This window comes from Polyodon spathula, chromosome 11 (genome assembly GCF_017654505.1).
Source record: "Polyodon spathula isolate WHYD16114869_AA chromosome 11, ASM1765450v1, whole genome shotgun sequence".
Taxonomy (NCBI): domain Eukaryota; kingdom Metazoa; phylum Chordata; class Actinopteri; order Acipenseriformes; family Polyodontidae; genus Polyodon; species Polyodon spathula.
The window spans coordinates 45494495-45517027 of NC_054544.1; the positions used below are offsets into that span (position 1 = coordinate 45494495).

The 22533-nt window shown below is 36.2% G+C and overlaps 1 protein-coding gene across 1 annotated transcript; it reads right to left on the reverse strand.

Moving 5' to 3' along the window:
* Nucleotides 1–1090: 1090 nt before the first annotated feature.
* Nucleotides 1091–21197, reverse strand: crfb16 (cytokine receptor family member B16). Its single transcript, XM_041263798.1, has 7 exons — nt 21014–21197; nt 9364–9487; nt 6280–6470; nt 5255–5379; nt 4296–4440; nt 3313–3464; nt 1091–2366 (listed from the first exon to the last, which is right to left on the reverse strand). The coding sequence occupies exons 1-7, from the start codon at nt 21186–21188 to the stop codon at nt 2262–2264; spliced, it is 1017 nt and encodes a 338-aa protein (XP_041119732.1). The 5' UTR covers nt 21189–21197; the 3' UTR covers nt 1091–2261.
* Nucleotides 21198–22533: the final 1336 nt, after the last annotated feature.

Sequence of the window (22533 nt, forward strand, 5' to 3'; positions counted from 1 at the left end):
AAAAGGTAGAAACAGAAAGGAGAAAAAGATGAGGACAGAATTGTAGATTTGGGAAGATCTTAAGCAACAAATATTTTCTGGTATAGTGGTGGTGTTTTGTAAATTCCAGATGGGCTATCAGTTATTAGTTGTGCTACTGATTGTTGCTCCCTTTATTTCTTGTAGTGTTTTGGTTGTGTACAGTACTAATGTAAATATGTCTTGTTAGAAATCATGGCCTTGTTAAGTCCAGATAGACTGGAGTGACTCTAAACTCCTAGTGCTCACAATTATATTGTTCAACTTTGATGGCTACTGATTTCCCAGTCTATTGAGCTGTGCATTATTCTTATGAATAATGTAAACACAGTTGGTGGTTTGGCAGTTGAACTTACCTGTCTAACAGAATCCTGTGGTTGTGCTTTTGATGGCTGTGGGAATGCTGACCTGCGGACAGGACGATCAATGCAGCCTCATCCAGATTTTCACATATTGTTTCCTTCTTTTAACATGTGGTTGTGTAGTGGTGTTTGTTTCCTGCTGCCGTTTGTGTTTTTAGTGGTCAGTTATTGATTGAAGTTTGTACATGTTATTTGTTTCTTGGCAGTTGAGAGTTGTTGTTTTCATTGCCCTATGGTCTTTTTTCCTTTTCCGTTTGTTTATGTAAATCTTGTCAGTTGTCTGTTTTGTTTACTTTTTCTTCTACTCCAGGTGACCTACTCTAGGACCCCTTTCCCTTTTTATAATGACAGGGATATGGACAAAACAAGACCTGCTTCAAATGACTCAGCATGTCCTGGCCTGCCCTTACTGAATTTATTTGTTTTTGTGTGTCGTGGCACCCTGTATATTGGGTGTTTATTTTCACAGTTTTATAAATAGCTACCAGTAGCTTTGCGCAATGGGTTGGTCCTTTTTCACAAAACCATTTTCAGGATTCTTGAGATTACAGTATGAGCAGCACTGACATAAAGACAGTGTATTAAATGAGAAAGTTTCTTGGATGTTCTCACTAATATAAGACAACTCATAGAAATAAAGGTTCAAATGACAGCTATGAATTGATTTTTATTTATTTATTTACCTTTACATTATTCATGTTTTAAGGTGTGCAATTTGTGCATCTGACATACTTAAATACCTCCTTAGTTTCAGATTTAAAATAAAACTGAAATGTGGGAGGCCTAGCGGTCTAAGGCACCACGGTCAAATCTCTTTACACCATAAGTCTTTGGTTATGTTTTCACACAAAAAAAATAACATTTAACATAATGAATTATACCCAAATATTCAAATACTGGATTGATGTAAAGTCTTGTAATGACCCAGTAACAACTTCATGTGGTCATTTAATTCAACACACACAAAGTGTTAACTGTAAAAATGAAATACACTTATATAAAAGATGAATTACAAAAAGAAAATGTTCAGAAAAAAAGAACCTAACTGGTTCCAGGTTGGACAATTTTGATATTGTGTCCTGTTTTGTTTTTGAAGTGTGCAACATACTGTAGGGCTATGGTTAGCAAATGTTTGCCACTATCTCAAGTGTATTATATTGTTATATAAGATAGCAATAAGGTTTACGTTTTTGAGGTGGTGAGATTAATACAAATATGTCAATGTCCCGTATGACCCCAGGATTCACCCTTCTCATTTATATTCTAAAACAATGAGTTATGACCAAATAAGTCACTTGCTTTTAAAGTTACTATAGACTGTATCTTGGTTTTGGAATTACTTTTTATTAAATTCGATCAAATTTTGCTTGCACATTTTTCCAAGAAGATAAAAATTGACTACTAGTGCTCCTGAAGAAAACCTAATTCTGTGATCTCATAAGAAAAAAAAAAAAAAAACGCTTATATACATCAGTTTTGAATTTACTGCAAAAAACTGCAATAATTGAGAATTTGTACTTCCAAAATGTGAGACTGCTGTCAACCTCAAAAGATAAAACAAGACCAGCATTAAACATCACTGCAAAAGTCATGGAAAGATGCTAGCTGGGCCACTTTAACAAACTTGTTTGGTAACAAACAGGAATTTTTAACATGTGTCTCTTCATTTTCTTATACACTAAAAAAAACTGAAAAACAATAAATAAAACCAAAATGAAAATAAAGTAGATTTGTATTTACATCCTTTGCAGGAGACGATCTAGTTTGTGTGTAAAGCCTGTCCTGCGATGTTGTGGATCTGAATAAATTAAGGACTTAAGTCTCCATTGCTGTCGACCAGGTAACAGCTTCCTGCGAGGGACCAGGTCCTTCAAGCTTCTTTCAGTCTCCTGAGTTCAGTGTTATTTCAGGCAGGATCAAAACGGTGTCCCAGGTTTCACTGTTGGTCTTCTCACCATACAGCTTCACTCTGTAGCCATCTACATCCTACAATCCAGGAGAAACATGACAGTGATTCATCTTTAGAGTAACTAAAGATATGTACACAGACTAGGAGCAGATGACACATTTTAAAGTTTAGTGGAGACTTGATTCAGTAGGAAGCACTTTCTTCAAGATGGGACTCTGGGATTAATTATCTTTTAGGCACATGCTTCCCTCTCAGATTGCACCAATATCTGGTGGTTTTTATAATCAGCAGTCTCTGAAGTGCCTCGATCTATGGGTCTTGCTGGAGACTGCAGATTTTTACCCCTAATAGAACTTTCTGAAGAGTGTGCCCCATTTCACAACACAATCCTATCTTCTACCAGTATCAAACTAGGGCTGCAGCCAGTTCCATCTACAATCACCTATACAGATCACATTTGTTAAATGGCTATTCATGAATGAATTCCCCAAACTCCAATATTTCTTGGACATGTTTTTTTTTTCTCCTGTCCATGATTTAAAACCAGCCTCTTGCGTCACTGCATTGATCTCTTTACCATTGGTAACTTCCACCATCAATGCATGTTAAGATCGAGTTCTGCCAGCCTGCAGTCACTGGTTTGTGATGCTGATGTTTGTGACATTTGTTGCCCATTTGACTCTACTCTGAATGCTTGCTGTACTGAAGAAAATTGGTGATTTTTTTGGGTAAAAACAAATATCCCATCTAGTCATTGCTGGTAAATAGATGTATTCTGAGGTACTGATGTATGTCTTACTCATTAAAATCATTTGCATAGACATACACAGCAGATTAATATCTATCAAGGATACCAAGGTATTTGGTAAGTGGTCTGAGTTAGAATAACAAATGCCCCCATCCTCTGTACCTCAAACCAGTTCTTATTTTTTGAATGGACAAATTATATACATGCCGTGCCATTTTTCTTCTCCTCTTACATAATGTACGTGAGATGTCATTTTATTCAGCTTCCAAACTCACCAGTGAGTCTGGTAACATCTCCTTGGGACAGCAGAAATACTTCATTAAGTGCAAATGCTTCTGCAGGGCGACCAGCAAGATTATAGACACCACAATGACGGCAATCAAGGATGCAGTGACTGCAGTGGGGGCCACCCAGGAGGGCAAGGTGCCTAAGGAGAGAGAGAGGCAGAGGCTGTGAATACAACACTACAGCCATCACATGAAGATGTAAATGACAATGACTTACAGCCACTGTATCCTCATGTGGAAATGCATTCTACTAAAAATGCCCCTGGTATTGTGTAAAGGAATGCCCTTTTTCATCACAGTGGGGTAGACCAACGGATGGCTGTTGACCTCCACACTATGGCTGTCTTGGTTTGAAGATGAATCGTCCCATTTAAGGTTGTTATTGGGTTTCGAAAGAATGCAAGGACTAACTATGCTGGGGGATACAAACTGCAACAAAACTAACATGTTTCACCAAAATAAAATACAGAAACTATGTCTTATAATAACCATCTATCTGTCACATGACTTCCTGTACTCTGGACCTGGTCCATTTACCAGTCTGTGTGGGAGACTTGTATTCATTGAAAACATGTTAGTACTGTTTTTGTAAAGGAGACCACCACCTGTTAATCTGACAAAACTAGAGCCAAACAGTAAGTAATATCACTGAAGGTCATCCTGAATATGTTTCTTTCTCTGTTTATAACAGTAACGTTACCAGACGGTAAAGCCCTCTCCTTCTGGTTCTATTGCTTAATTATTATTATTAATAAATATTCTCTTTGGTTAAGCAGTGCTTTCCAAGTAAGGGATCAACAGATACTAATATTATACTGATTTGTCACGTTGAGTTCATCCCATTATGTAATTCAATTAATAGTTATTCAAAGTGCCATTCCAGAACAACATTGCTTTATAGAGAATTACAATATAATTATTTGCATCTTGAAAATGTGTAAGATGCCGTGACCTGTCCCTGCAATACTCACTGGGAATGGAGACACACTGGAGCTCACTGACGTTGCTGCTTTTATGAATGACCTCCACGTAGGTCCAGGCCTGGAAGCAGTATGTGACCCCCTCCTCAATACGAACCAGGACAAAGGGGTTCTGCTCTGAGGTCACCTGGACCGCCTGCATTCAAACACAGTCCCGCCACAGTCACAATACAAGTATATTCAGAAGAAACTCAACCAAATGGCTTAGGGGTCGATTTGATCAACCTGCCAGGATACATTTTATCAGCTGAATTTTATTGGAGCATTTTACAGCACTGAGGAATCACCCTGGATTGCACCCAACACCTCTCTGGATATTGCTGGATTAGCCCTAATAATAAGTGCTTGTTGAAATCCAGGGGCATTCCTGTAAAATGCTCTTATAAAATCTAGAAGTGGATAAAGGTTGATCACACATTAGGACATTAATAAATTATCGTCCAGTAATGTAGATGGCATGCCATAAAGTACTAGTGCTATATTTTATTTGTTACCCTTGCCTTGCAGAGAAAGGTGTTAAGACAATAGCACAACTGTTAATTATTTTCCTTTGAATTTGATACAACTTGATCCAGTCAATAAATGATTATTGTTTCTTGTTTGATACTGGCTGAACTGTCTTTTTGTACACTTCCCCACAAAGCCTAAAACGAACCCGCTTACAACAACCATATGGCAACCATATGCATATGAAATATATATTAAAGAAAAGTGGACTGTTTTGTGCAGTTATTATCACTTACCCGGATGCATCTATAATTAGTGATGAAACTTGATATGTAAGATCTGTATTAGCTCAGGAAAGTGATGGGTTTTGGTGTTTTTTGTATACTGTTAATTTGTAGACCTTGTTTTTGGGTAAAGTTTATTTACCCATCCACCACACTATATATTAAGTTCTTCCCTGTATTCCTGGAAGTGAAAACCAACTTTGAGGAGATGTACAGTACCTGGTGTTCCGCACCCTTTGGCCAGTACTTGAGGACAAAAACAATGGATTTGGGCTTTTCTGTAAAGTCAACTTGTAGGGATTCCTTTCTGGCAGTCACATTGAAGCCTGGTACAGTCAAGACAGCTGCAACAGAACCAAAACACATTTCAGACAAGGAGCTGGAGCCTGAACAAGCAGGCAAATACAAATACAACATTATATGGCTCTGAATATTTTATCACATAATCTATGGACTTGGTTTTGTGGAATAATCATTAACAGTCAACATTAAACCAACGAGAGACATAGAGTATTGTGGTAATATTTTTTTTACCCATATGCAATTTTATATATTCTGTTTCTTAAAACAGACAATCGTCTGGGGTCCTCTGTTCATTTATTATAAAAATGTTTTAAATAAAAGTACTCAATTCATATTTTTTTCAAACGTCATTCACGATCCTTGACCCTGGCATGCATTACATCTTTTCTTTTCCTGGTATACTGTAGTTCTTGCGTTAAACTAGCATTATAGTCTTAAATGTCTTGCTTGATCATTGCATTGTTACTGCTATGGGTTATTGTATGTCCTATGAATGTATATAAGCAGTTTGCTTTCTCCAGTTCATTAAAAAAAAAAAAAAAAAAAAACACCTCAGGATTAGCAGGTCTGTGCTGGTGAGTGCAGTTTGGTCCAGGTCCACATTTGTTTTCCAGCACTCTGCATTGCCTAATAAATAGAGGTGTCTTTGGGTTTGAAATTGATCTAAACAATTCAGCGCTAATACCTCACATTATTGTTTCACAGACTTGTATGTGTTTGATCTTGGAGATCTTGAAGATCTGGAATGGACTGCAAGAGCCCTTCCATTCCAGAAACAAATCCCCAAATTAGGACAGCCCATTGTCTGGTAGGCCAGAGTTTATACACACAGTATGTCTAAGCTTCAGAAGTGTCATTTTGTAGAGAGACACAGCTAGAGAAGTATATATTAACTGCCTTGGCGGTTTGTTGATGTGAAACATTTATAACAAATAACCCACTGTCTTGTCTGTTAAACATGTTCTTGATGGAAGCCCATGGTGAGACTCGCCCCTCCTGGGTGGCCCTGACTCTGAGGTCGTAGTCGACATTCGAGGAGATGTCAGCAGTCACGTTACAGACAGGGTGGACGATATCCAGACACTCCAACACCTCCTGCCACAATCCATTCCTGTATTCCCGCTCATGCTCCCTGAACACAGACACAATACAGGTGTTATACAGCCACTGTGCCTTTACCCCCAGTCCCATGCCATTTAGAGGGGTCGGTCACAAAGCTCTGTACTGCTGTAATTTCCACAACGAGATACAGATGACTTCAAAGAAAGAACAGATTAATACAGACTGACCCGCAAACTTATAAATCACATGAGAAATCTACCAGTCACCATTAAGGATCTGTCAAAATACAAATCTTATATTGTGTATAACCCCATCCTATGCTTTAAAAAAAAAAAAGTTGTTCATAAGGTTGTTCAAAGTTATGTTTGCATGAAATGCAAAAGAAAATCCATTCTCAGTTCTTGTGCATAATATTTTGCTATTACTGGTAAACTCAACATTTTTCTGTAAAATGTGATACATTTAATACAATAAAAATGCATTTAAAAAGACCAAATTCCCATCAGGCTTTTTTTTTTTTAAGATTCTATTGATTTTTTAGTATTACTATGCAGGAGAAGCCGCTATAAGATCTTTACCTTTATTAAAAATGTGTGCACATTACTACTGATTAATCTACCAGTTAATCAACTAATGCCCATAAATTAACCAATTAACATTTTTAATCAGCCCTAATAAAACAGAGAAAGGAATTAAAGAATACATCTAAGAAAAGAGGATATGAAGAACAAATTAATAATATATTAATGACATATTCTACATTGTTGGGTAATATTTCAAAAATAGTTTGAAAGCATTTACATATACTTCATAATTAAGAAAAAATGAAAAAAATTTCCAACAACGCCGATCGTAGCTTTTAGAAGGGATGCAACTTTAGCTGCCATTTTAGTCCACAGTAAACATAAAGGGATCATACATACATTAAGGGACATTGCAACCTGTAAAAGCAAATGTACAGTGTGGAAATATACTGGTGAAGATAAAAGTGAAATCACAAATAAAGAAAATAAATATTCAGTCTTAAAAAATCCGTCATGCAAGGATAGCAACCTTGTATATGATATATTTTGTAAAAACAACAAAAAAAAATTAATTAAATAACATTTAGGAAAGACAAGTTCATTAAATAAAAGCATACAGAACCACCTATCAAATATAAGAAATACAAATGTAAATGAACCAATAGTTATGCAGTTTGTGGTTTTAGAAAAAATGTAATTAAATAATGTACAGTATAGAACAATAAAAGAAAATCAATGAATAGACCAGATACCATGATGCGATTTAAACAGAAAGGAACAGAATATCGTAACACCATTAGCTATATAATGAATGACATCACAGAAGACATTACACTTAAAGAGAAGAAAATGTGTGGTTACCATGGCATCAAAAGCCTATAAATACCTCCTGTTTGTTTTCCAACACACTTACTGGTGTATATCCATACGCGCACACACACACACACACACACACACACACATTATTGACTAAAGTTATTTTTATTTTTGTTTATCTCTATTACATCCTTTGAAAGCATTTTTTAAAATCAAAGGAAAAGCTAAGTGGACAAATAATATGTGTATTTTACAAGCTCAGAAAATGGTGCGCTTGTTTGTGGGAACATCAACTTTGTGTGATAAGCAAAATGATAGTATCTGTTTGCAAAGTATCCTGTGGTTTCCCGATTGTTTTGGGTTTTTTTTTATTCACACGTCATGGGTCGCAAGTCAAACGGGAAAACATTTCTCAACTTTTTACTCGGACATGTTCGCCAGGAGAAAGAAAATAGGCCATATTCTCAAAGCTATTTACCCCGATCACAAACATCAAATACAATTCTGAAGAGGGGAGCAAATCGGGTAAGATTGGTTTTGTTTTTTATTAATTTTCTTGCAGTTTTTGCAGTAGGGTAGAATTGCAGAATGAACTGAATGACAAGTGTAAATTAGTGATGCATTTTAGAATGTTGTCATTCCTCTTCAGCGGTTAAGTCATGTTCAAACGAGGTAAAGGTCAGCATGAAGCTAACGCCCACAATAAGGCAGGAAACCCGATCTACAAGCTGATGAGAACTTGAACTTGAAGCTCTCTTAATAAAACCAGTTTCACAATGCTTCAGGGTCTTAACTAACATTCCAATAGTTTTGCATTTGGCTGTTTTAGTCAATTTAGCATTATTATTTCATTTTGTTTATTAGGTTTGCACAGAGTAATTTTACACATGAGACAGACTCAAACAACTTTTTTTTTTTTTTTTTTTTTTTTAAACTCAAAAATACCCAGAGCCAGCTTTTCACTTATTGGGTTGCATTTTAAAATGGTTTAGGTTAGGGTATGCAGGCAGAGTGTTTGCATACGCCTGCTAGTGTGGACACCAGCATGAGGCTGCTGCCAGGTCAATCACCTCACAGCTTTTCAATTGGATTACAATGTTAGAGTTATTAAGGGGGGAGCTCCCGACAAGCTGCTAGCACAGTGCTGATAGTGCTGACATGTTTTCATGCTTAAAAAAATGTCGGTTTCGGTTTGGTTTTCTCTTTTGTTGGTTTTGCTCGGTTTGGAATTTTATGCAAAAGTCATAGTTGTGCTTGTAGTTTTGGAAACTTGTAACCGTTGCCATCCTAATTGTAAACATTTAAGAAAAAGCTTACTGTATACAAACCCTTAAATGAAATGTCTAACTATTTAGTAAACGTTTTTGATTTCTGAAAAAAAAAAAAATGCTCATGACAATTTGGAGAGCTCTAGTGGAATGTTCTTGTAAATATTGTAGTATATCCAGACTGAACGTTCCGAGAAACAGTTAAGAAACGGACTTATGAGCCATGATGTGTGAATAAAAATATCAGAACAACGGGGATGATGCTGAAAAATATATTGCTGCAATATGGACATCACGGGATACTGCAAAGACAATGCATTTGTTGTTCAGCGCTGCATGCTCTGTATGAACTCACCCCTGGAACTCCACGGTGTATCTCACGCTGCCTCCAGACACGAGGACGGGGCTCCACCTCAGCAGGTGGATCATGTCTATAGAGGACAGGAGGACGTTCTGGGGAGCAGGCAGGTTCTCAAAACCTGGGATTTGCATGAAAAAAAAACAAACATTAACTGAAGGTGCCTGACATTAGGTAACATTATCGAAATTGTGCTGCAGAAGAAGCTCAGTAAGTTCTGGCACAACTGGATGATGTATTTATGCTTGTCTCCAGGCATGCCTGTTTTTATTACCTTAACATACTTTGTTAGATTTCACCTACAATGTAGTAAATGAAACACTTCATTCTAAATCATTTTTGTTGAATTGACACACCTGTATTCTCCTACAGGGGATGGGCAAAATATGAGAGTCATCTACCATATAACTGTCATTAGGGTGAAGTGCCTCCATGTGCATCAGCTATTGTGTCTCCTCTAGCAATCTGCCACTTTGGATGCAGTTTAGTTCAGTTACTAGGTGGAGACGATTCTTACTAATATAAAGACACTTTGGCTGATCAAGCCTTCAATTACATATTATGTCTATGGCAACGAGAACTGAAGAGCAACTCAGAATTGCACCTTAACACAGATTTATCAAAAAAATAAGAAAACCACAGGAATTGAATACAGTACACCTTCTTTATTTAGCACACAATAAAAAAACATGAAATATTAAAAACAGTAAATAAGTGAAGGGCCCTTATACAGAAAAATGCAGGACTTTCAGTGGGTTAACAGTGAATTAACCTAATTAACTACATTTAACTGGAATAAAAACCCTTAAGAAAAATTACGTCATACAAATATAAGGGAAAGTAAAAAACTAAAAAAAGTAAGAAAATGCACTGTGTAGCTATTTACTCATTAGCATGTCAGGAGAGACACAGAGAACCTCCTAACTGAGGGTGGTTACTGTGTGGATCTTAGGTCCTGTCCACACTAACATTAGTTGCCTTTAAACCGGCTTAAAAGTGCTAAATGTGGGTTTGCATTCACACTATACAGCATTTAATACTGTACTGGAGAAACAGACTCAAGATCTCCTCAGGAAGTCGTCTCGAGTCCAGTTCTAATTATATCGCATCAGGTAGTACGGTTTATCAGACATGTGAACGCTGGCTGTAATGTGTATCCTTCAATATCCCAAAATACTTTGTAGTATGTTTGGCGAAATAAGAGTGCCTGAACTTCAGCCTGAAGGACTAGCTATCTGTGTACACTCCACAATGGGTATTCATTTTTATGCTTAAAAAAAATCTGTCAGGACATCTCTGTTAAACTAGTGGGGAAAATAACAAAAGCATAACTTAAAATTAGGCGACTGCAAAAATGAAATGAGAGTTAAAAGTAGGATCGGGGATGAACAATTCATGTAATTTGTCAGCTCAGTTTGAAATAAAATTAAGGGGACCAGAATTAGATGCAGGCAAGATATGAAATAAAAAAAAAAAAAAGATTGTTTTGTAGTTAACAACTATTGTTCTGTGTTTAATTATGAAAACAGAATCAGCTCGATTTGTCTAAGGGATGTCACCTGATTAAAAATAAAACCCAAAAACTTCAAGCCCTACTTGTGTGTGTTCACATTTGCTTTCACCAGAATGCTTCTTTTATTTATTTTTAGCAATATGTACCTTTATTACTATGAAGCAAAACACAGTATTTTAAAATAAAACACAGTGCATGGTGGGATACTATCACATTAATCTTCACTGTTCATTGCACTGTTAGGAACTGTAACCAAACAATTTTGGTTGGACTTTTGGATTTTGGTTTGTGTGGACGCATTAAGCCCGACCAAACATGAAACGGTACTTCAGTGTGGACAATGAGCTGGATTAACTAGAATGGTTTTGAGTATGGCTCTCTGGATTGGTTATGTGGTGTGGACAGGGCCTTAGAGGACCTGTGTGTCTGTAGCGGAATGCTTGCTTTGAGAGAATGCTCATTTGCATGGCATTGCCACTGAGTCTGTGGAGAACAGTTCCCATTGTCAATACAAAAAGCAGAACTCGCTATTGTAAGAACTGTGCCAAAAACGTGCTGCTGTTTTTGTAACTTCCATCATTGTTTAAACGGTTACTATTGTTTTCACTTTCCTAAAATGAACCTAAATCAGAGAAGTAACATTAAAAAAAACATACAATAATATGAATAGACAAGTCAAATGAATAGCATAGCGACAGCGTGTTATGACAGTGATAACAATAACAGTAGCAGAAGGTGTAGTGTGTGGCAAACTTTGTACAACACTCAAGATCATTTCAGCCAATTGGAGCACAGAGAGCCATTCATTTATTAATATAAATATATTATATATAGCATTACAAATCTAACATAAATCTAACATAAACCATGCAAACACTGTATACCTTAGAGCTACAGCCCCATTATTAAAGCACACAGATAAAGGAACCTATTTAGTACATTTTAATATTTAAAGCATCACCTGGTCACCTTGGGAATGACTAACCAGCCTTGAACTTGTATTTCCTGGGGCTGGACGAGTGTAACCAGGCACTGCTACTTGAGTATTCCCTTTTGTTCACAAGGGTGTCATTTTGTCAAGCAGTTCCAGTGATCTTTATAAACCATGACAGCAAAGCTGGAATCACCAGAATACCTGGTGTACACTTATTTTGTTTTATTAATATATAGGTATGAAAAAGAGATGAAAAGTAAAAAAAATAAAATAAAGAAGAGAGGAAGCACAATGTTTATTTGAAAAGTTAATATGTTTGTGAGGTGTCTCTTACTGACTGGGTGAAAGAACTTTAAATTGACTTTGTGAAAAGGACAAAACGACTCTGAAATGGCAAATTATGTACAAAAACACAACATAGATTAACTTCTTACCCATCACAACAATGAGGGCTGGACTGAGGAATTGCAATTAAACATCCATTTTCATTTTTTGGTTTTTTGCCTTGGTGGTAGCCACAGTAGATGGCACTGTTAATTATATACCATGGTGATTAGTGTATAACTACAGGAATGGCAATCAGAACGGAAGGTAATGTTCTTTGTTGTTGCTGAGCTTCCATTAAAGTAAACCCACATACTTTTATTGTTTCTGCTTCTTCAATACAAGCTTTGGAAGTTCTGTGTCCACAGTATGAGATCTGCATCATGGACTCTGTTCTCAAACGATCGAGAGGGACACTCGAAGAGAAATCATGCGATTTTGAAATCTATTCTCCTATTTGCGATTCTCAAGAAGGTGAATTTTTGTATTCAAGGTCATTCCTACAAGGATTCTCCGGTTTCCATTTTAAATTCCACTAGGAGAATGCGCCCAAATAGATATCTCGAATGCGATTCTCATCGTCCAAATTTCATTTTTATCTCCTAATTTTAGTTGAGTGTATTCATCTGGTCAGGAGGTGTTCAATTATTTCTCCCGATTTATATAAAGGCTTCTGAACGGTGTTCACTGAAATGGAGGTCTTCTATAACCCTAAATTAGAGGCATTCCAAAATCTAAAAAGTTACTGTTAGTATTCTGAATGGGAATAGTTTTAAAGAGTGACCTGCAACTCAAACATCATTAACAATGTTACCGAATTATCTTATAACGACAACAACACTACTATGACTACTACTACTACTACTACTAATAATAATAATAATAATAATAATAATAATAATAAATAATAATAATAATAATAATAATAATAATCTGGTATGGTTACTTCTAATAACAAAAAGGCTTTGGATTTCTATGCCACTGGGTCATTTCAGCGTCCTGGAGGAGATAAAGGCCGATTCACACCGGGCATACCATTCCGACAGACACTATATACGTGCACGGTGGAAGGCAGCTGCAGGGCTGATAGGTGACGTAATGGTTTGTACAGAGGTCCCAGGTTCATGCCCGCCCTCCGCCTGTGAGTGGATTGCCTCGCCCTGTGTGATGCACCTGCCTGCGGGAACCGAGATCGCTATATATATATATATATATATATATATATATATATATATATATATATATATATATATATATATATATATATAATAAAAAGAATTGGTGATTGACAGCAAATGCCACCATTCATTTTCATGGTAAAATCACTGACATTCGCTCTGACTTTGTTGAACTGACCCGTTCAATTTAACCACCCCGCTTTCAGTAAACACTGTTCGTAGGCTGCTGAGACACAAATCAAACACGGTTTAAATTCCTGAGTTGTTAGTTTTCATTTTGATTATTTATCTGTTTATTTATGGTACCGTACATACTTAATTATTAGTTCTTTAGACATGTTCCGCTGCATCTATATAAGTATCATTTATTTAAAATAATAAACGGTAAATTGTATTTTACTTCTAAAAATTCTAAAGGAAAGAGAAAGGCATGTGATTGGTTGAACATGAGTGACATCCCCAACTTGACGCTGAGAAGTTGAAATCTACCAACCCATCCACCGCACCTATGATTTCAACGTTGGCTAGCCTTGAATACAACTGTAAAAAAAAAAAAATAATGATTACAAATATTTTTTGTAGTTCTTCCTGTATTTGTGATATCATTTTTTGCTTTGGTAACTTCAATGCATTCCTGTTTAGTTAATATTTTATCCTCCCAAAATTAGTTTTCCAGGGGATGCTGGCTATCCTTTACATCAATATTGAATCCCTCCACTCAAGCAGAGGAAAACTATAATATTGCACATAAGGTCATGAGAAGTATAATTGAAAGGACCTTTGGCCTTCTAAAAATGAGGTTTAGGTGTCTTGATAGATCAGGTGGTGTGCTGCAACATACCCCAGAGAAGATTGCCCGCATATCTGTGGCATGTTAGGATTGAGGTTAGGATTGCAACTACAAAGAACTTTTTCACATGTGAGTGTTATTTGGAATATGAATTGCACTTTGATTTCAAAATGTTTATTGAGATTGCATTGTAATAGTATTCAGTGCACAATGATTCCGTACACACATACACACACACACACACACAAAGGGTGGGGGGGGGGTAGGGATTAGGAAGCCTATGTATTTGTACTAGTCCAATTTAGGCTTTTGTGCCAGCTGAAACTCTTGTTGAACTACTTCTTACAGAATCTTGGGGCACATCTTTCGAGAGGAGACTCAAGCTGACTACACCGCTTGTGGCTGCAATGTCTGTTGTAGTGATACTTCTTCCAGCAATTTTGGTGCTACTTTGGAGCTGTTTGGAAAAGCCTTCAGAACTCTGACTCTTCAAAGGACTTTCCATGCCCTTTCCTCTCTGTTATTATTAGCCATATAGAATTCAGTAAATTTACAAAAAACGCTGAAGGTACTCAGCTCTGAACGGATGTCTTTGTCAAATTCAGCTAACTTTACGCATAGCAGATATCTCATCCTTCACTTGTGTGTTATTGGCTGCCAGCAAACCGGCAGTACCTTTAAGACTTAATTACTTGTTCAGGGACAACAGATTGAGTAGCAGAAACATTTGGGGCTGCCAAACTGCAGGAGGACAAGCAGCAAGACCAGACACAGCTTTGTAACAGGTACCAGCTGCATGCATTCGTTTTGTACTATCCCTTTGGGTATCTTCACAAGCTGAAGAAACTTATGCTTCCTCATTTGCAATGCTTTCCACTGCATCATTATCTGATGCACTGTGTATTTAAATAAACAAATAGAAAAATACCTGGTTCAAGCACCACCTATGTTTATAATTCACCTGGTAAACCTTCTAGAGCTCGGTTGTCAAATGTTGATAGGATATGTTCTTCCTCTGTATTCAATAGGGTCTGTGGGATACCCCCTACCCTCTTACGTTGGCTTTGTCTTAATTGATGAGCCTTTTTTTTAACTGGTTTGTGAATATCATAAAAGCACTTTTGAACATCTGATGCATTTCTTTTGGCATAGCCCAAGTTGTTTACAGAAGTGGCTATGGTATCCCATATTTTCTTTTTATCTTTTGGACTGCTTAGAAACAGTGCACTTTTTTCTGTTTTTTTGCAGGACAAGCTCTACTACAATGGCTTTCAAAAGTATTCACCCCCCTTGGACTTTTCCACATTAAATTGTGTTACAACATGGAATCAAAATGGATTTAATTAGGAGTCTTTGCCACTGATCAACACAAAAAAAAGTCCATAATGTCAAAGTGAAAAATAAAATCTACAAATTATTCTAAATTAATTACAAATATAAAACAGAAAATAATTGATTGCATAAGTATTCACCCCCTTGAGTCAATATTTGGTAGAGGCACCTTTGGCAGCAATTACAGCCATGAGTCTCTACCAGCTTTGCACATCTGGACACTTCAATTTTTGTCCATTCTTCTTTGCAAAATTGCTCATGCTCTGTCAAATTGGATGGGGACCTTTGGTGAACAGGTTTAAAATGCGGTCACTTCTTTCTCCTATTGACCACTTTCGGCTGCATATCTGCAGTATTGCTAGAAAGTGCTGTGCTTTTCAGACATCCATTCAATTCAGCCATGTTTTCACAGGAGAACAAAAATAAATGTGACCAGGGAATTTATAGGAAGAAACACTGATCACCTGTCATAATTTATGTTAATTGCAAAATTTGAATTAGTTCGAGTAAAAAGTGATTCTCACGCCACTTTGCGAACAGAGAATAAATTAATACTGCCTTAAGAATTGATTGAGCATTTCTAGATTTGAATTCCATATTCTCCCGGAGAGCCAATTCTCCTAAAAATTCAACCGTTTGAGAATAGAGCCCCTTGTGATTTCTAATAAGCACAACAGTGGCATGACAGTGAAACAGGCATGACAGTGGGTGTATGTGACCCCCCTATTTCTGTAAAAAAAAAAAATAACACCTGACCGTGATCTACCCATGGCTACAGATATCTACGGCAGGCAACTAAGACAAAACCAAAAAATATTTGAGTAATGAACCGCTCAGCTTGACTACAAAGATCCTAAAATGAAGAAAATGAAAGTGCAACACATGCTCTTTAAAGTCAAAGGATTGCCAAGTTCCCAAATGTTGTTGTTGTTCTACTGAGCATTTCACCTGAAGCGTAACGGACAATAACTGCTTTTGACACGTGTGCAAGCCTCTGTATTTTAAAATGGTATGCTGCACAACTGCTTTACAGGGTTGCATTGTGCTGGTGAGATCCTCAAGATATTTGGTTAATAACCGATATGGAATTTACCCTGCTATGTCAGTTCAAGTGCTTTGGCTCATGCAAATGTGAAACAGGTCTAGTGTACAGGGTGCCGATTATTACATCGTACTGGTGATTTATATGAACAGGTTATAGGTACTTCTCTTTACTGATCTACTCCCAAAATATATTTCTGAACTCCCCCTGTTGGGTTAGTAAACATACTATTGGAATTATTCAGATCCCTTTTATAAAACAACAACTACAGTAATATATGGGTCATATTTTCATGCAACGATATGTGTCTCAAGTTGTTTTTTAGCAGGCTTTGTGATGTTTATGTCAGCAATTGTTTTTTTACCACTTGTATTTTCGTTTGTGTGCTCTTATAAAAAACAATTCTTCTGTTATTAGCATGGCCCTTGTTGTTTCCGAGTTCCTGTAACTTATTGGTTACATTTCCATGTCTTTCCATGTGCTTGCACCAGGACCGAATTGCATTTGTTTCTAAAACACGCAGACAGGGAAGTGTTATAATGTAAGATGGCAACATTAATTTGTAGTATATAATACATTCTGAACACCGTTTAAAGTGAAATGCATGTCTCTAGTGAGCTCTCTACTACACGAACCACACCGGCACTGATACCTGGAGCCAGCACTGCACTCTTTAAAATAGAACAAAGTTGTTTTTTTAAATGCACAGAATCAAAAGTTTATAAATTAAAGATAATCTGATGGCAGTTCCAATTGAAGTTCTTGTTTTTGTATTTCTCAATGGAATCCCTCAATGGAATTACACAGCATTAAACTGCCTGCAATTTGTTACTCTCCAGTTCCTCTTTTACTAAGTACATTAATATGGAAGTACAGAAGTTCAAATGTAAAGATTCTGCTGTTATATACATTCATAAACACCTGTAACCTTATGAATATCAACCCAAACAAATTTTGGACTGCATGCCTTCTAATGTAAAGAGAAACCAAGCCACCATCCAACCTTTTTTCCACCTTTAGAAATAGTTATTCATAGTATAGAAAATTATTAATAACTTTTAAATTACAAAACATTTCAGACAATGACTTGACTAAGATTTTACGTTAGTCCTTGTTTGAAACGAGACAATTTCCCATGTGCTTAAAGGACCTTGAAGTGTGTTACTTAGTAGTTTGGTTCTAGATCACATTCTGCAGGAGTTAATCTAAAACTGAGGTAAAGGCTTTGAAGATATGCTCCTTAGTTTCTTGTAAATTTGACTTAAATATAGTTATTACTTAAGAGCATATAAAGTAACACATGGGGGGGGGGGGGGGGGGGGTTCACAGAAAACTACACGTAAAATTTGAGAATCAGAATATTAAAATCGCTTGGCTTTTGGAGGATAAAGGGCATGTGGCTGAGATAAACAAGTTATTGAAATTACAGAAAACAATATAGGAACATCGGCCAAAACAACACCATGTCTCAGGTACACAGATTTACATTTTTGTTTAAACTCCTTTAATAAGGTGTCAAAATACTACTCCAAGACCACAGAGCAAGACAACTGAATACCATTTTTTCAAATTCCATAAGAACTTTAAAACTGCAAACCTCAGAACAGTATGAGATCTAAGATTGTAAATACTACTGGAGTCAATTCAGGTAATTTGGGTTCCTTTGCCAAGGATAACCTTATAAAGAATGTGTCGTGTCTCAGTATTTGCAAAGATAAAGTCAGACCAGCCAATCTATATAAATCACAATGAAGAACAGAATAGCTCAGGTTGGTTATAAACCTCAATATAGAATGGAACAGAGGATCCAGTTTGCTTAAGACTGTGGTATTACTGTAGATATTCTATGAATAATGTCACCAGTCAATCAGAGGCAAAAATGTACTCAAGATCAGTTGCTTTCTAGTTTGTGGAGAAAAACAGAATCGAGTCTAATCGAGTCTAAAATAACCCATTTCAATTTTAGTTTTTTGAGAACATGTCAAGACATATATGTGTAAAATTCTAATTCCTATCTAACCACACTCCCAAGTATTTGTACTATTTACTAGTTCAATGCAAGAACCTTCCACAGTTTTCAGTTTCAAATTTGACATGTCAAGAGATTTATTCTTTTTGTAAAAATAAAACATTCTTTTTTTTTCTGAGACAAGTTTGTCTGGGACAGCATTGGTCTGGGTATATATCCATGAGGAACTCCTTTTTTAATGTAGTACTCTCTGAAATGAATTCATCTGCTTTTACACTTTGGCTTTGATTTATAAAATAATTATTAAAGCATCTACCGAAGCTATAAAAGCTCATGATCCTAGGCCTTGGTAATGTCATCCATAACTTTTAGGATTGCTGCTGCTGTTAAATGATGAGATCGAAACCCAGACTGCATTAACTAGTGACTCAAGGGCAAGAACAGACACATTGGAAATTAGTCTATAGTTATTCAAATAAGAATGGTCTCTACCCTTCAGCAATGTGGATTTCCACAGTTGAGGTATTTCATTAGTAAAAAAGAATGCATTAAAATAAACAAGAAAGGTTTAGCAAGTAAGGAGAACATCTGGCACTGCAGATTCATTGCTCTCTTGACCTCTAAGCGCATTGCACTCAATAACTCAAGGAATCAAATGAGATAGAATTATTGCATGAAAAAGTTAGATTTACATTTGTTTCAAATGTAAACCCTGCCTTTGCAAATGAAATTCAATATTGAATTTATATATTGAACTTCGTCTAGTTATGTTTTCTTCAAACTGAATTTGTTTTGGCAAAGCTGATAATATACCATTTCTATTTAGTATTTTTATAGTTTTCCAAAACTTAGTTGGAGTTTTCAAGTTTACTGTGGTTAATTTAAAGGAAAAGTCCGATTTTAATGGTCTGATTAAAGAAATACATTTATTTCTTTAAGCTACGAAAGCTAGCCACTTTTCTGGAAACTGTGTTGCGCGGGCCTGAGCCCATAATTAATTTCTTTGTAAAATCAAGTCAGCCCATTCCTGCTTAAATCTTGGGTTTTGTTCTATGTTGTTTCACTGGGGATGTTTATCAACAACAGACAAAAAACAGACCAAGCGTCTTCGACAGCTGGAATTAATGAGATCTTTACCACATTAATATCACAGAGAAATGCTTGTCCTACAAATCACTCATCTTGTTTAAAAACAAATCAGGGTGGATATCGAATTATTTTTGTATTCCTAATACAAGCGACAGCACAGTGATCACTGGTATCCTGTGGAATGATTCCAACTGAAAGTTATTTCAGTGGGGTATTGGTTAGCATTACATCAGTAAGTGTAGAATTTGTGGGTGATTTAAAAATTGAACTCAATCTAATGATTCACAAACCTCTTTAAACTGGTCTGATTTTCAAGTTTAAATCTCCTCAGTTTTATAGAATTTAGTTAAAATATTAGACAGTATCCTTGTTAGCTGATGGATGTCTATAGAATCCAACAACTGTTAAGGATACAGAATAGGAAAGCACTAATTGCAATGCCAACAGCTGAAATAGTTTCGGAATGGATTTAGACGTCAATCCGGTGACTTGGAACTTGTATCTATGCCTCCACCACTAGAGTGACGATCTGACCGAGTCAGATTGGAATCGTTAATAGATACTGTATTATCTGGTATGAATGTTTCAGACTCCATTACATCAGGGGCAGCTGTTAATACCCAAACATATGCAGAAATCCTAGTCCGTCTACCTGCAGAATTTGCTAGGATTTTCGTGTCTGTAATACAACTTCTGGTCCAGGATTCAGCTGCACATTACCAGAAACCATCAGTGCTAAAATGATCAATAATCCCGGTCTCTACCTGTCCAATTGAATACTTTCTGATGATACAATATTTCTTTGTTTGATTTTGTGTTTCCATGGTGAAGCAGAGGATGCAGTTTGGTATACAATCAATAATGAAGAAGAAACACAAGTCTGAAAATAACGAATAGCTTCATAAAATAATCATATAATAATGTACACCCAGCTATACACAATACAACATATTTTTTAGGGTTGCTGGTGCCATATAACCCAGGAGAGCAAACTCAAGTGAATGATCAGTTACAGCCTCCTGTGTGTACAGTAAATGTCAGTATAGTTATTAGAATTAGTTGTAAACAACTGGTTTGCAGCATTTTCTTGAATTCAATGATTCCTTCCTTCCCCCTAATAAATCTAAATAATTAAAAATCTTGAAGTCAGTGAAGACGTTTGTGTTTATTAACTACAGCTGTTTAACTACAGTCTTATTATATTCCAAAACTTCAAAAAGTTCACTCAGACTTTCTTATAGTAAAACTAGAATTACTACTCAATCTTTTAGATCCTTCAATAGTGTTGAGTTCTACTGATAATATATTAAAGGATACATCTTAATAGTTATCAAACTACTGTAAATAACAGGTTAATGTCCGATGGTTTATAAAGATGTGAACATTTACTACGACCACTACTTCTACTAGTAATATTACTACCCCCACAATACTACTATGATTACTACGACTAGTAAAATAAATAATGAAGCCTACCTGTCAGTAATTCTGAACCAAACACCAACAACATGAAAATGGTATAGAGCGCCGCTCTCCATATCTCCCTCAACTCCATCCTTTGGTGAGTGCTTGAGACATTCTCTCCAGTATAATGGCTACTCCCTCTGTGTGCTGAGAGAGTGTGAGACAGAGCAGTGCACTTGAGAACCATGTGTGCTCCTCCACAGGATGCAGGTGTGTGCAGGATCTGAAACCGTGAGCTCATTCCCAAACCTGTTCCTCAGGTTCTTTGGTCTTGTTTTTCTTTTCTTTTTTTTCTTTTTTTTTCACGAACACCTTTTACACCCCAGGCATGAATCAAGGTAGAGCTCTAAAAACTGGATTCAGTTTGGGTTATTAATAATAATAATAATAATAATAATAATAATAATAATAATAATAATAATAACATGACCCATTTTTTTACCCAGTTAAGAGAGGCCAATTTGTAAGAGGCCTCATTGATCAACAGTCTCATTTCACCTACCAAACCACTCTGACCCAAATTTTTAAAGGAGAAAAAAACGACCGCAAAATGTTATTAAATGTTTCTTTGTCCTTGAGAACAATGTCTTCTTGCTGCAGACAAGTCTCCCACACAGATCCGGCCTTAGTCTGCGTGGGGCCCTAGACGGTGACCCCTCAAAAAAAAAAAATATAATAAACATCCTGACACATTATATCAATAAAACAGTAAGCTGTTCACCTCCTGCGGCAAGCCACACTGCACGTGTGCTGCCACTTAAGTGAAATAAAAACCATCTGCAAACGTTATCCTTTTAATATAAATTTAAAATTGTATTTGACCAATCTACTTATCAAATCAACGTGTAACATTTCACATTTGGATACTGCACGTTTAGCTGCAGTTTTGAGTGCTCTTTCATTTTTGCTGTGTAAATTACACTAAAACAATATGCCATCATGACATTTTTTTGTGAATATTCTAGCCAAGAAGCAGCTTTATTTGATACTACGCTGCATTTACGAGTGAATTTCCAAACATTTAATTTGTTGCAGATATCTATTCAGTCCGTTGGTGTGGTGGTCCGTCTTACTTTAATACACACAATCTATATTAATAGTAGCCTATTCACTTTAAGAACAATCTCTAGCAAAACTTTAAAAGATGATCACTGTCCTGCACCGTGTCTTGGTTTTCTTATGTGGAATGTATAAAGGGACAGGCTATATTGATTAGCCTATCACAGACAGCTAACCCTTAGATGTTGCATTTTTTTTAAATAAATTTTGGTAATGCTCTATATTGCGTGGCATAAATTAATATTAAATAGATATGCATTTGCAAATTAAATTAACTTTAAATTAATACTTAATAAATATGAAATAGCTTCTTTTTTTTTTGCTAAATGTTAACCAAATGTCGACTGGAAATGTAATTATATCACGTTTTGTTATCCTTGAAAGTATGTAATAATTTCCCACTACAGTAAGAAAGTAGGGTATATACAAGGCAAATACAGTTAATCTGACTTAAATGCTAATGGAAAGTAACA